Source organism: Otolemur garnettii, unplaced genomic scaffold (genome assembly GCF_000181295.1).
Source record: "Otolemur garnettii isolate 467f Iridium unplaced genomic scaffold, OtoGar3 scaffold00200, whole genome shotgun sequence".
NCBI lineage: Eukaryota > Metazoa > Chordata > Mammalia > Primates > Galagidae > Otolemur > Otolemur garnettii.
Window position 1 is genome coordinate 2131258 of NW_003852595.1, and position 14618 is coordinate 2145875.

The following is a 14618-nucleotide window of genomic DNA, read 5'->3' on the forward strand; positions in this document are numbered from 1 at the left end:
CCAAGTTTATTTTCAAATTTGAATATGAGTCTATCATTTAGAAGAGTTATCTTTTAATAAATGTCTAATAGTATCATTCTGTGATTAAATTCTGACATTTGATTAAGCATCATAGTCATCAAATATAATTTATAAACAAATCTAGATATTTAAGATATAAAAATAGTCACTCACATTATACAATATTTAACCAAGATCACTACATTTGGCTATATAAAAACATTGATAGAGAAATAAGAACAATGATTCAGGAGAAAATTTAAGTACTGGTCTTTTAGTTCCTATTCATTATAAAACAAACATGCAGCTATGGCAAATTGAAGAAAAAATCCTAAAGAGCAGCCCACTGTAAATATCAGCATTTATAGACTTTTCCTGAGTGCTTTTAGAAAAAGAAAAAATTTCCTTCAATGAAAATGCTCCTAAAATGGTGTAGTTGTAAGTCTCAATCCCTATTGAAATAGCTTGCGAATGCAGAACCATCGAAATCAAGTTACTTAGAAGGCCTCAACATGCTAAATAAGTCAGAGAAGCATTTAGCCATACATCAGAAACTACTGAGATTGAGATGTGTAAATAGAATGTAAAAATCTTTGGTCATGCAGTTCTGTGTAGGAAATGATTGGAATGATCTGCCACATGCCACCATCTTTGATCTTGTCTCCTTCTCAGGTATGATGTTATAAGTGAAGGAAAGTTTCTTACACTGAACAGAAACCTGCGCTCCTGTCAATTTGAGCTTTTGGTTTAGGTTGTCCTCTAGCTGCCCCCCAGGATAACATTTCTGAGTCTCATACTTTCAATTCTAATATAAGAAGAGTTTCCATAACACTGGACCCAATTAAACTGAGAATGATGACCTTAATAATAACAATATATGTTCAACTATAGCAACTACATAATTAATCATCACAATATTTATTGCTTTCAAATCCCACAATGTAAATAGATTCCCCCCTCTCTGCTCGATGCTGATTTTCAGATGGGCACCTTGAGCTGCGCACCCTGACTGCACACCCAGGGCCTCTTCTGGGCGTCTGGGAAGAATGAGCTCTCCTTGCAGCTCATGGTTGCCCTCACATCACGATCAACCCTTCAGGGGAAGAATGCAATGAACATTGCCGGGATAAAGAACTCTTTTACACCGAAGACCAGAGGTGAGTACTGCGGGAATGTAGTTCATTTGGATTACGCAACTAGTCCTCTTACTACTTAGTTTCAAAGGCTCCAGATGAACGAAAGGTGTTCCATATTTTAATTCAAGTTTAAAGACTCCTCTAGAAATGCCCATTAACCTTAAATAGATCTCACGTTAATTGTTTTTATATTTAATAATGCATACGCCTACTTTCAATTTTAGAAGACATTACAATACTAAAATATTTTTGCATGCATCATCCAAATGTAGTGGAGCAAGATAAACGAGAATGGATTTGGAAGTTTAATAGAATTATTCCGCAGCAATGACAGCGATCTGGATAACGAGTACAATTATTTTGTCTCTTTCACCGTAGCAGTGGCTGAAGGATATAATGAAAGGAAAACAGACTCAAGAAACCAAAGAGCACAGGAAGAAGCCATAAGGAATTGTTATTTTCTCTTACCTAAACTTACAGACGGGAAAAATAATTCCTCCTGAAAGTACTGAGAACTGACTTGAGGGATCACTAAGATTTACACTTCAGACACCCAGAATGGAGGGTGAGGCCAGAACAGTATATACGGCTCTTAGACAGGAAACCACAAGGAATGGCAAGAGCAAAGGATATACCAGTTTGGTCACTGACCCCGTGTGGTTGGGTTCCTTGAAGATCTGACAACAAAGAACTATTTTTCAATAAGGCAAAGGGATCTACTTTTAATTATTTACTTGTAAAAGTGTTACCTTTACAAAGAGATGCAAAATTGGAGAGGAGACCAATTATAGCCCAGCACAGATTGCTCTAGTGAACAGGAGAAGGAACAGTAACTAAAGGAAGAGTCTGAGGTCTTCTGATTACACGTATTTTTTCTTGCGGTGATAACTGGAGGAAAGCACAAAGGTACAGATGTAAAGGGATGGCAAGAAGTGAGAATGATTAAAAAATAACCCACAGCAACTGCAGACTCTGAGACAGAAAACCTTCTGCATTAGAAAACATTAAATCAAATGCAGTGGGAGCTAACAAGGACATTTCTAGAATATTATCACAGCCAATGGCCAATGAGAACAATGGTGGAAATGAAGATGATACGATAATGTAACAATATCCAGAAGGGATTCAATTTTGCTTTAGTTCAGTGGTTCTCAACCTTCCTAATGCCGTGACCCTTTAATACAGTTCCTCATGTTGTGGTGACCCCCAACTATAAAATTATTTTCGTTGCTACTTCATAACTGTAATTTTGGTACTCTTATGAATTGTAATGTAAATATCTGATCTCCTTTCTGGAAGAGATGAACAATTCCTAGCATCAATGATTAAAATAATATTTATTTTAAATATACTCTATATATTCTTAAATTAACAGTTTAGTATATCAACATATAGGTCACTCACTGTGTTATGATCTTTCTTAAATAATTTGTTTTTTTTTTTTTTTTGAGACGGAGCCTCAAGCTGTCCCCCTGGGTAGAGTGCCATGGCATCACGCTCACAGCAACCTCCAACTCCTGGGCTCAAGCGAGTCTCCTGCCTCAGCCTCCCAAGTAGCTGGGATCACAGGCGCCCGCTACAACACCTGGCCATTTTTTGGTTGCAGCCATCATTGTTGTTTGGTGGGCCCGGGCTGGGGATTCGAACCCGCCACCTTAGGTGTATGTGGCTGGCGCCTTAGCTGCTTGAGCCACAGGCGCCGAGCCAAATAATTTGTTTTCAAAGCCATACACACACACACACACACACACAAGCCTCCATGGTATTTTCTTTGTTCCTATACAGAGAAAAGGGCAGAACCATCTACTCATATGCTTATACAGAAAGGCCACCAATCTGACAGAATACTTTTTATGTACTTGTCATCTAATCAGAAATAGATTTTGGAACTGCATGAAAATTTAATATTCTGTTTAATTTGAAAAATATGTTTGAAATTTTTGATTTTCTAAATGTTTATGGTAAAAGAAAAGGACCTTCATTTAAATGTCTTTCCACTTAGGGACACGCTTCTAAAGAGTATGTACATTTAAAGCAGATTAACATTTACTACAGAGTGTAAAAATCTACTCTTGGTTCCAGAGAAATCCAGCCTGCACATTGCTGGAGATGTAAATCAGGGTTCCTAAAACCTAAAATGCCTTTATCTTTTATGCTGATTTAAGAAACATCCACTCCTGCAAGGCAAAATCATCTATCTGAGAACAATGATAACTGATACTCTTTCATCATTTGGGTCCAAGATTACACTTCTAAATAGATGCCCGTTGTGAATATTACTGTTATTAGAAGTTTTGTCATTTTTTTTTGAATTTAGAAAGTAATCCACTGAGAGTAACTTCCCTGTGTAGTAAGCCGACATGGTGCTTACAGTCACCATCATCAGTACAGAGCATGGATACGGTGCTGATCTAAACCTGGTCATGAGACATGAAAAGCATGTCAGGGCTCCCATGCCGGAATCCAAGAGCTTCACTCCCTGGGGGACATGTCAAGGTAAGCTCAGGCCAGGGGTGACTTAGAACTACCAACTAAATCAAGAATGTTAATTTATACATCTCCTAAGTCTCACGAGAAGGGAAAAACAAAATCACATGTACCCAGTACTAAGTTGGAACTAGTAGATTAATACTAGCATGCTCACATGAGAGAAAAACTCAATGAAATTCAAACGTGGGGTGGGGGGGGAAGGGAGAAGCAGTTGGGTAAATTCCCACCCATGGACACACTACACGGGTAGATATCACACTGCCTTGGTGTGGGACGTAGCTGCACACTGGACTTTATCCTTACAAACGCAAACTATGAATCTGTTTGTGCCCCCACATTACATCTGAAATTTTAAAAAAAGGAATGTTAACATAGACAATAAGAGCTAATATTGCTAGAACCTGGAACCGATTGACACTGAAAACTAATTAGAATCAGCAATTTTAAAGCCATTTACGTAACTATTGATGACATAACATGGTACACTGTACTTGCAATGAAGAGATGAATTATAAAAAAAGTTAAACTACGTTTAGTGCACTGTTTAGAAGGCTGAGGAAATAGACTGCATAGAAAAATGTCTGACCCCTTTAGGGTACAAGAAGGTAACCGCTAATCAGGAATGACAGAAATTCAACCACTCTTCCTCCTACGGTAAGAAGATTCTCACCTCTTTCTAGTTTATCTTTTACTTCATAGACTGTGTCAGTAATTCATTTTGCTCCCTCAAGAGATTTCTCATGTCCAAATAGTACAAATCTGTGAACTTTAATTTATTTTTGCTAGTCTTTCATGGATAAAGTACTTTAAAAATCAAAGTGTCAGAATCTATGACTTATTTACATATGAAAATACCAAGTATTCTGGATTCTCCAAGATCAGATTACATTCAGTACGATTTTTGGTAAAATGTATTTTGTACTTTAAGTTTCAGGGAAATGTTTATTCATATATGTACATACATATTAGTGGTCTGATGGCAATAACATGTCATTTCATTAAGATGTGAATATCTTTTTACTCATCATCACGGTTAACAAATTTACTGTAGGTTACTATAACTGAGATGGTTTTAGAATGTCCAAGTACACGTTACTTTTACAAATGATTAGAAAACCATGGGTCTCTGTATTTATTAAACTGAATCACCTGGCAGTAAAATTCAGTTAAGGCTCTGGGCATCGGCGACACTTCTTCCCATTCAGACCTACTGCTGTGGTAGACCTGGACTTCATCTGTGATTTCATCTGGTGCATAATCACCACCTAATATATAAATTTTATCTTCAATCCCAACTGCACCTGCATTGAAGCCTGCACATTCAAAAGATCCTTCACCTTTCCAAACGCAAGTATCTGGACAAAAACTATAAACCTTATAGGTAGAAAGGTCACATATATAGAGTGTGCAGTTTACCGGGACAGCTTTAATTAGCGTTGCATGAAAAAACTGCCCGAACTCTGCTACTAGTTCAGACCACTGATCAGTAGTAGCGTTATACTTAAAAAAGCAATCAAGCGATGGGTTAAAGGCATCTGTAATCTCCACCTCTGACCCAAGGACATAGATTACATTTTGGCATGCACTCGCTTCTGGATAGTATATGCCTCTGGGCAACGGGCTAACGGACGCCCATTCTTTGGAAAGAGGGTCATAAGATTCAACGTCTAAGAGACTTTTAATGTCCCGAGATCCTTTGGTCTTCCCACCTATGACAAATAATTTGTTGAGAGCCATCACGGACGTATGCATGGTTCTTGGTGTTTTCATAGTTGATACCAAGAAAAAATCATTTTTGACGGGACAGTAGCACCAGGTCTGATCGGTGGCGTCATGGTAAGACTCAGCAATGTGGAGCCGGACTGTTCTACAGCACTTCCCTTTGCAGCCGCCTGTCAGGAATATTTTCTCTCCGTAACTAGAAAGACTAGATCCCGGCAGATCAACGAGGTGTGACTGCGGCAGTATTTTCCACGAGTCAGTTTTAATATTATAGCAAAATGTGTATTGATTTTCTCCGCTTTCCTCGGTTTTGTGAATGAATATGTATTTTTCAGTTGTGGAAGGTCGAGCGTCAGGGAAGAGTCCACCAGAGCCTTGTACACACGTAAGTGCCTCCATGATCAGATCGAAGCAGTCTGTGCTCTTCAGCAAACATTCTTCATTGAACAGACAGTCCTGGAGCGTCTCCTCAGATAACTGATGCAATCGGACCTTTTTAATCAAGTGAGGCAGGTATTTTTGCCTTGATTCTACATTATGTTTAGTCCAACTAAGGACAACTTTCAGTACTGTTTCTTCTTCGGGAACATTTAACTCATCTGATTCTAGACATTTTTGTAGAACTCCAAAATTCACCTCTAAGAAATCACTCGATTTAAATAATAGAGAAAAGTGGTGCTGTACAAAGTATAATGCGTGCTCAAACAGACTGGCAGAGCCGTAGCTGTCTGAGAGAGATAATAACTGTAGACAATTGACAAGATTAAGACTTTTTATTAAAAAGTCACTGCAAGCTTTGGATAGGAAGGAGACTTGAAGAAATGATGACAACTGGAAGAACATTTCCACATTATCATCTGTTATTTTTGTTTTTCCAGTATAGGCATAATCAAGAAACGCTTTTACTGCTTTGGAGGATAAATTTGTAATAGTTACACTTCCATCATCTCTTTCTTTCATGTTTACTTCAAACATAGCCCTGCAAAGATAAAGAACAAAGAGGAACAAGTAAACAGAAATACTGTATTCCATGATTATTTTCGATATTACCTTAAAGAGGTTTTCTTTACCCTCAGGTTGGCTTGAAATATACTTATAAAATCACATTTTAATGACACCCTAACAAATTATTTGAATATTTAGAATCATTATATAGCATAGTATTTATTGCCAACAATTGTATTATGTAATTCCAATACTGCAGAATATATACAGTATAGCTGAGCTATAGTCACTAAAAAAGACTATTAAAAAATCCAAATTTTGTTTACTGATTTGTTTTCTTATATATTATTTACATAATATATAAGATAAAATCATTCTAGAACAGAAAGATTCTTCCTTTATTTATGGGTTAATTAGTATCAACTGTGCCAGTGATAACTAAAATATAGTGCTTTGGGGTTTACGATTTAAAGGTCTTTTTGAAATTAATCTCTGATTAGACATTAATGAAACAGGAAAGACAGAGCACAAAGAGACACCAGATGTCGCCAATGAATCTGTGGGGAAATCCACCAAATAAGACACACTTCTGAAAAGATATTTTATACAGAGCCTCGGGGAAAAAGAGAATGTGATTTCACAAAACAAACTAATCACAGTATAGCACACCAAGCTAAAAAGGCCAAACAAAGCGTTTGTGGTAACAGCCACCGGAAAATGAGATGAGTTCCTAAATCTGAGTGATTACACCAGTGTGGAAGTTCTTTGTAACACGTTCTATTTTAGCCTCACATGGGAAAGCTGACAGAATCTAAGGATTGGGAATTTCCTTGGTTCAGTTTCGGCAAACAGAAACTGTTTGGAAATGTGTACACAGGGACTAAGTTGTATTTTGCTATTGGTTTAATTATGGTTTGTATTTTGCCAGTGTTGTTTAAGCGACCTTTGCGAGCAGAGGCCCACATATTCTACGGGAGAATCAACTAATTCAGTATAGCGCACTCCAGATGGCAACTAAATCTATCAGAAAAGTACAGCATCCACCTGAAAAATATGAGGGAACTTGCACATAACATACACTCCTTAGAAAAAGGAAGGAGCACATCGACTAAGCTACTCAATACCTCTCACTACAAAACCAAATCAATATAGTTTAAGAATCATATGCAGTTACACATCATGCAGGATTGTCAGTAACGTATAGAAAGATCAACCTGTGATGCTACTCATATTAGATTACGGAGATATCTGTAGTCAGTTTAGGGTAGTTTAACAGTACGGGCTTGCTGGGCACAGTGGCTCACATCTGAAATCCTAGCACTCTGGGAGGCCAAGGGGGTGAGTTGCTTGAGCTCAGGAGTTCAAGACCAGCCTCAGCAAGAGCAAGACCCTATCTCTACTAAAAACAGAAAAACTAGCCAGGCATGGTGGTGGGCACCTACAGTCCCAGTTACTTGGGAGGCTGAGGCAAGAGGACTGCTTGACCCCAAAAGTTTGAGGTTGCTGTGAGCTATGATGCCACGGCAGACACCATGGCACTCTATCCAGGGCAACAGAGACTCTGTCTCAAAAAAAAAAAAAAAGAGTAAGTGCTCTAGACTCTGGCTGTCTGGATAGGTACACAGCCTCTGCCACTTATAAGCTGTATGACCTTGGGCCGGTGACTTGACTTTATTGTGCTTCAAATCCTTCATCTGAAGATGGTGAAACATACTGGTAGTATTTTATTTCTTTGGGTTGCTGAGAGAAATAAATGAATTAATCAATGTAAACTATTAGCTGCTACTGTTATTATTTTAAGAAAGCAAATGATTTCTATCAAATTAGATGTATCTTTAACTTAACATCAGCTTCCACATTTTCTTTGAGAAGATACATGCAAAATTATCTTCATAGACTTGACCCTCCTCGTCTTACGGTGCCCAGTTAAGTCTCTCTCTGCTTCACCGTGTGCCATGAAGCTGCCATGAGATGCATGTGATTCCTTCTTAATTTCTTGTCGCCAGTGATTTTACATCTCAGTCATAATTTTTGTTTTCCAAAAACACTGTAAATGGTATTTAACATGCATTGTGTACTTCTCCAGCATTTTATTTTATATTGTATTCCCAATATTCCAGTAAGTTTCGTAACACAAATGAGTTAGTGTCCTTATTATAATACAATAATGTAAATTACCAATTTACTATCTACATTTGTGCATATTTTCATATGAACTGTGTACTCATTTATAGAATACTGTAAATAATAGCACATATAATAAAGAATCTGTCCTTTGTGTTATTTAAAACAGGTATAAAATCTAAAAAACATATTATTCTGTTTTAATAGTAATTTAAAAAATTAAAAATAGACCCATGAAAAACTAGGAATAAGCTAAACCAAGTTCTATGAATGAAAATTATGTACAGATAAATTTAATTAAAAAATGGTTTCAACAAGAGTGGAGGACCACATATTCAGGTGCCCACATGAGCCTCTTACTTTATTTGCATGAATACATTATAAGGAAATCAAGCTGTGTGTTCACACCAGATTATTTCCGTGTTTTCCTAGGTTTGGAAACAATAAGCATAGCAGCTGACATTAACTGAATGTATGAGTACTCTGACAGTCATTACTTAGGCATTATTTCATTTAGCCTTCATAATGAGCCAGTAAGTTAGCTCCGATTTTTATTATCCTATTTTTTTTTTAAACAAATGAGAAAACGTAGGCCTGAAGAGGTTAACTGACTTGCCTAAAGTCACATGTCCGGTAAGTGGTACAGCTGAGGTTTAAATTTAGGGCACATGCATTCAGAGGCCAAGTCCTGAGCACTGGCCTACACACCCTTCACTCTTCTGTGCTGAAGAAGTGACATGAAGGAAAAGGGGCAGGAAAGAGTTACGTGGAAGAAAAGCTGGATTAGAAGAGGAGAGGCGTTAGAACGTGAGATGTGGCCGAGGACAAAAACAGTAAGAGCTCTGGTGAAGTTACAAAAAGAATAACTCAGGGCTGGGAGCTCACGCCTGTGATCCCAGCACTCTGGGAGGCTGAGGCAGGTGGATTGCTTCAGGTCAGGAGTTTGAGACCAGCATCGGCAAGAGCAAGACCCAGTCTTTAAAAACAGCCAGGTGTTGTGGTGAGCATCTGTTGTCTCAGTTACTCGGAGGCTGAGGCAAGAGAATCTCTTGAACCCAGGAGTTTGAGGTTGCTAAGAGCTATGATGCCATGGCACTCTACCAAGGGTGACAAAGAGAGATTCTGTCTCAAAAACAGATTACCTGAGAGAAAAAAATAAGAACAGATGGAGACATACAGTCTAAAAAGGCAAGCAGAGTGGTGACTGTTGCAGCCTCCCTGTCCCTGGAATACATTGGGGAGGCCCTGAGCCGCCTCCCTGTCCCCGGGAAACTGCGCTGTGGCCCTGAGCCACTGCTCCCGAATGCAAAGCGAGAAGCCCTATAGGAGCAGGTGTGTGGCAGTTAGTGGGCATCAGTAAATGGCTGCCGAGTGAAGTCTAGCTTAGAAAATTCACTATCACGGTAACAAGGTTGAGATCTAATTAGATGTTGGTAAAAAAATAAGATTTCAACTGAGGATTAAAAACAGTATAAATTAACTTGCATCTTACTAAGAAAATGACATAGGCTCGGTGCCTATAGCTCAACCGGCTAGGGCGCCAGCCACATACACCTAAGGTGGCAGGTTCGAATCCCCAGCCCGGGCCCACCAAACAACAATGACGGCTGCAACCAAAAAATAGCTGGGCGTTGTGGCGGGCGCCTGTGGTCCCAGCTACTTGGGAGGCGGAGGCAGGAGACTCGCTTGAGCCCAGGAGTTGGAGGTTGCTGTGAGCTGTAATGCCATGGCACTCTATGCAGGGGGACAGCTTGAGGCTCTGTCTCAAAAAAAAAAAAAAGAAAATGACATAAAGGCTATGTTAACCAGTTTGATGAAAATATTTCAAATTGTATATGAAAATACCACACTGTACCCCATGGTTGCAATAATGTACACAGTTATTATTTAATAAACAAAAATTTGAGATTTAAATCCTGCCTATTTTGAATTAAAATTGCTTCTAAAATTGAACACAATGCAAAATACTGCAATTAGGATGTAAGTTTATTATCATGTGACTAGGAGGGCTGAAGACCAGGATGTCACCAAGAAAGGCTGGCCTGTCTATTGATAGTATTACCTTGATATGATTATTACAATTGGAAGGTCATGTGTCTGACCTTTCACTTCACAGAATCAGTATTTTATTGCTGTGTCGTGACTGGACACTCCCTTATGTGTGATCTACACAGGAAACCCAAATTATATTCAGAAAGTTGCTTGGGTGATAACAAGTTGGGTGCTCCCAAGAAATGCTTTTTAGCTTAAGAAGTACTTTTCCTGAATGTAGGAAAGTCTTTGCCAAAGAGTAAAGAAACGTTTAAATCCTCTGGGTTAGAGCCCCTGCGCACGCCCACCTCTGGCCAACGCGTGGACACAATGCAGGTCTGGGACATCTTCCTCAGAGTCATTTTCTTTGAAGTTGCTTCCATTTTTGTTCAGCTTGTCCTGTCCTCTTTTTCTAAAATAATACAGTACAGGGATCCTCCAAATAAACTGACCTTGATTAAAAAAAAAAAATTCTCCAGAACATTTTAAAGGAATAATATTTCATAGAACTTTGGGAAATGCTGGCTTGGGAAGACCTGTGCTATAAAATAAGATAGTATTTTTAAAAGATAATCTTAAATTCTCCTACTCAAAATTTACTAGTTAATCATGATTCTATTTTTTTTTTGGCTGGGGCTGGGTTTGAACCTGCCACCTCCAGTATATGGGGCCAGTGCCCTACTCTTTTGAGCCACAGACGCCGCCCTTCTAATTAGTATTTTTTTAAAAATTACCCTTGCATGTTCCTGTGGGTGGAAACTGAGTGTAGTTCTAATACATAACTGAATCACCCATATGATAAAGTTGGAGGCCCAGACAAGGCTGCAGGTACCTGAAGAAGTCACTGCAGGCTGCCAGCACACAGCGGTGACACGGGATTATCTCATCACTCATGATTATTTTGAAATCATAAAAGACATTCTGTTCTCTAAAATTCTGTAGTATACTTAAGATTTTCTGTCCATGATCTTCTGATACAAGGAAGTTGTTTTTCTTCTCAGACGAAATTCCATTACATGAGTTTCGCTGATGGAAATCATATGAATTATCCATAGCCAATTCCGTGTCCTTGAACTAGAATGAAAAAAAAAAATCGCTCATATAGTACAGACCTAAGGAAATTTTTCCTCAAAGGCAATTATACAAAAAATGCTAAGAACAATCATATGATAGAAAACTTTGCTCTACACATTTGTTTTTATGACATTTAATAATAAATTCCTTTTGAATTTTCAGAAATGTTGAACTCTTTGGAATAAAAAGTGTAATTCTTATGGGCTTATGCTCAAAGCTATATAACTGGGCTAAACAGCAAAATTTACAAGTTGTATAGTGTATAGAGGATCTCACTGTAAGACTAGTCTTACTATTACAAACAAATGGTGTTGTTCCCACAGTAGTTATTATTTGAGTATATGCCCAATACACTCCCCCCTTCTTCTCGCATCCATTTTCTTCTGGGAGCAAAGCAGCTATTAAAATGCTGATCTTGGACACAGACAATAGGCCCCCTAAGGTTAGACTTTTACAGGAGAAGTGGTTGAGAAAAAGCAAAGTTTTGCATTGTATTAATTAGTTATGGCCTTTAGTAAAAAAGAAAAAATGAAGCACTCGTCCAAGTTGGCTTATTTGAAATAAGAAAAAAAGCACATAACTTTGTTAAAAAAAGCTTTTCAAACAGGAATCCAAGACAGTTGAAAGTCAGATAATTGTAATTTCCTGAAGTCCAAGTTCAGCTCCAAATACAGGGTGTCCATAGAGTCTGTGTTTCCACACTATTTTAAATTCCACACAAACTTTATGGACACTCAGTATTAAAGCTGTACCATCAAAAGCAAGAAAGAAAACAAAAAGGAAAAGGAAGACTGGGCACTATAGGGGCCAAATAGGAAACTTGGATTGCCTGTACATTTCTATTCTGGTTATCGATTGTTTTTGAGATCACTCCTGAACTTAGTGGCTTCTGTTCAGGTTTGCAAAATTATTGCAGAACTTAGTGACTTAAGACAACAATTTATTATCTCTTATGGTTCTGTGGGTTTAGCTGGAGCATCAGGCTTGGGAGATTTCATGTGGCTACAGTCACACAGTAGCTGGGACTGAAGTCATCTGGAGGTCTGAGTGTGTTACAGGTCAAAAATGATTTCTTTATTCTTATTTTTGCTTCAGCTGGGATGATGAGAAGAGACGGGCTAGCCCTCTCTCTTCCTTGATGCACGCTCACCATGTAGCTAGCTTATTCTTTTTTATCATAGCACAGCAGTCTCAGGGTAGCTGGAATTCTAGCATGGTAGCTTGGTTCTCTCAAAGCAAGTGTTCCAAGGGGCCCAGGTCAGAGCCACATACTGGAAAAGTATTCTGAATGGTCCTACAGTATCAATCAAAGCTCCATTCTAGGACTAAAACTATCTAATGCTGTGCTGTTAAATACAGTAACCATGAGTGTCATGTGTAGCTATTCCAATTTAAATTACTTATAATTAAATACAGTTAAAAACTCAGGTCCTTGGTTGCTCTAGTTACCTGTAAGTGGTCAGCTACATGTGACATAATGGTTAATTTTATGTGCAACTTGACTGGGCCACAAAATCCCCAGATATTTGGTTAAACCTTATTTCTGGATGAGATTAACATTTGAATTGGTAGACTGAGTGAAGCAGAGTTCTCTCCCCAATGTGAGTGAGCCTCAGCCAATCTTTTAAAGGCCTCAGCAGAATAGAAGACTGAGTATTTCTGCCCATCTTCAAGCTGGGACACTGGTCTGGGGTCTCAGCTCAGTGGGGAGAAGGTCCCCCTTACCTGGCCTTTTCATATTCTATTCAGGCCTTCAGCTGACTGGGTGAGCCATTTCATACAGGAGAACAATCTGCTTCACTCAGTCTACTGACTCAAATGTTAATCTCATTCAGAAATATTACCATACAACATGTTTGACCAAGAACTCCATGGCCCTGTCAAGCTTATACAGAAAATTAACTATCACAACCGTTCAAGTCTTTACTTAATAACGTTGAGAACATAGGATCAAAGAGTATCCAAACTGCAACTGAGGCATAAAGATACGCATATACGGCTAATGACACAGGACAAGTTCTTTCCTGCATAAGGGAAGTCATTCATAAGACTGTTTTAAAAATTATTCATTTTTTCTCCTTTTCAAACGTCTGTAAAATACACAGATATGAAATATTAGCTTGTTTAAAAAATCGTGTTATCTTCCCAAGAGTCTGATGTAATGTTGTTCAAATAAGGAAGCCATTAGCCTGAGGTTGTCTCAGTAAACAAACTGTAACTTAAGTTGGAAATATTTCTTGTAACTAACTTGAAAACTGAAAAACAAGCCTCAGCCAATCACAAATAGCCAACCAGCCAATTGGTTACATAACTAGGGACTTCCCATAAGACCATATCCAAATAAGCAAATGCACAGCTATAGCAAGTCAGGTGATTCCTCTGTTTTGTTTCCAAGTTCAGCCTATAAAGGCTCCTGGCAGTGCTGCTACAGTGTACGTCTTTCAGCTTTGAATGCTGCCGATTCATGAATTGCTCTTTGCTCAAATAAACTGTTAAATTGGCCTAAAGTTTTTCCTTTAACAATGTGAAACAGAAGCAGTAGCAAGGCTTTAGAATCAGGTGGCCTTGAGTTGCAGAGCCAGCTGGGCAATTTACTTATGATATATTTGAGGAAAATAACATCTAATCTTTGATTCTTATTTTCTTCATCTATAAAATGGGGGATAAACTACTTATCTAGTTATATTGTTGAGAGTATCAAATATAGGTAATTTAGCATATACTATATGGTAAATATGTAAGTGGAAGTTAGAACCTATTTCTATAAGAAATTTAAGAGAAAAGGCGAGCAAATCATTTAAGTGTCATTAATTAAGAAGTTTACACTTACAAGGTGAGAGGGGAAAGGAGAGGGGAACATGCTCTCTATAATTCCTAGGGCCTCAGAGCCAAGAAACAAGAATGATTATTGTAAACAACTTTTATTTGAAATGTCAGAATCAATTGGTGGGAGAGTTGAGACAGCCTCTCTGACTCGTGATGATGAAAAGAAATGTCTGAAAGGAATAGCCAAGGAATATTATACTACAAAGAAGAGGTACACAAAGCAGATAAAGAGATAGTATGATTGAAATTGTCCACATTGGCTCGGCGCCT

The 14618-nt window shown here is 38.3% G+C and overlaps 1 protein-coding gene across 4 annotated transcripts in view; it reads right to left on the reverse strand.

Annotated features, from left to right (window-relative positions):
• Window positions 1–4098: 4098 nt before the first annotated feature.
• The window catches only part of KBTBD3 (kelch repeat and BTB domain containing 3), a 26774-nt gene continuing 16254 nt past the window's right edge, over window positions 4099–14618 (reverse strand). Inside the window, exons 1-3 of one of the 4 annotated variants that reach the window (XM_023507723.1) lie at window positions 11281–11347; window positions 10757–10900; window positions 4099–6327 (exon numbers count right to left, since the gene is read on the reverse strand). In XM_023507723.1, the coding sequence (XP_023363491.1) occupies window positions 4725–6323 (1599 nt within the window). In that variant the 5' untranslated portion in view covers window positions 6324–6327; window positions 10757–10900; window positions 11281–11347 and the 3' untranslated portion in view covers window positions 4099–4724. Of the gene's footprint in view, window positions 6328–10756; window positions 10901–11280; window positions 11523–14618 lie in introns of those variants that run through there. The other 3 variants (XM_023507722.1, XM_003801175.3, XM_023507721.1) reach the window with 3 other exon arrangements.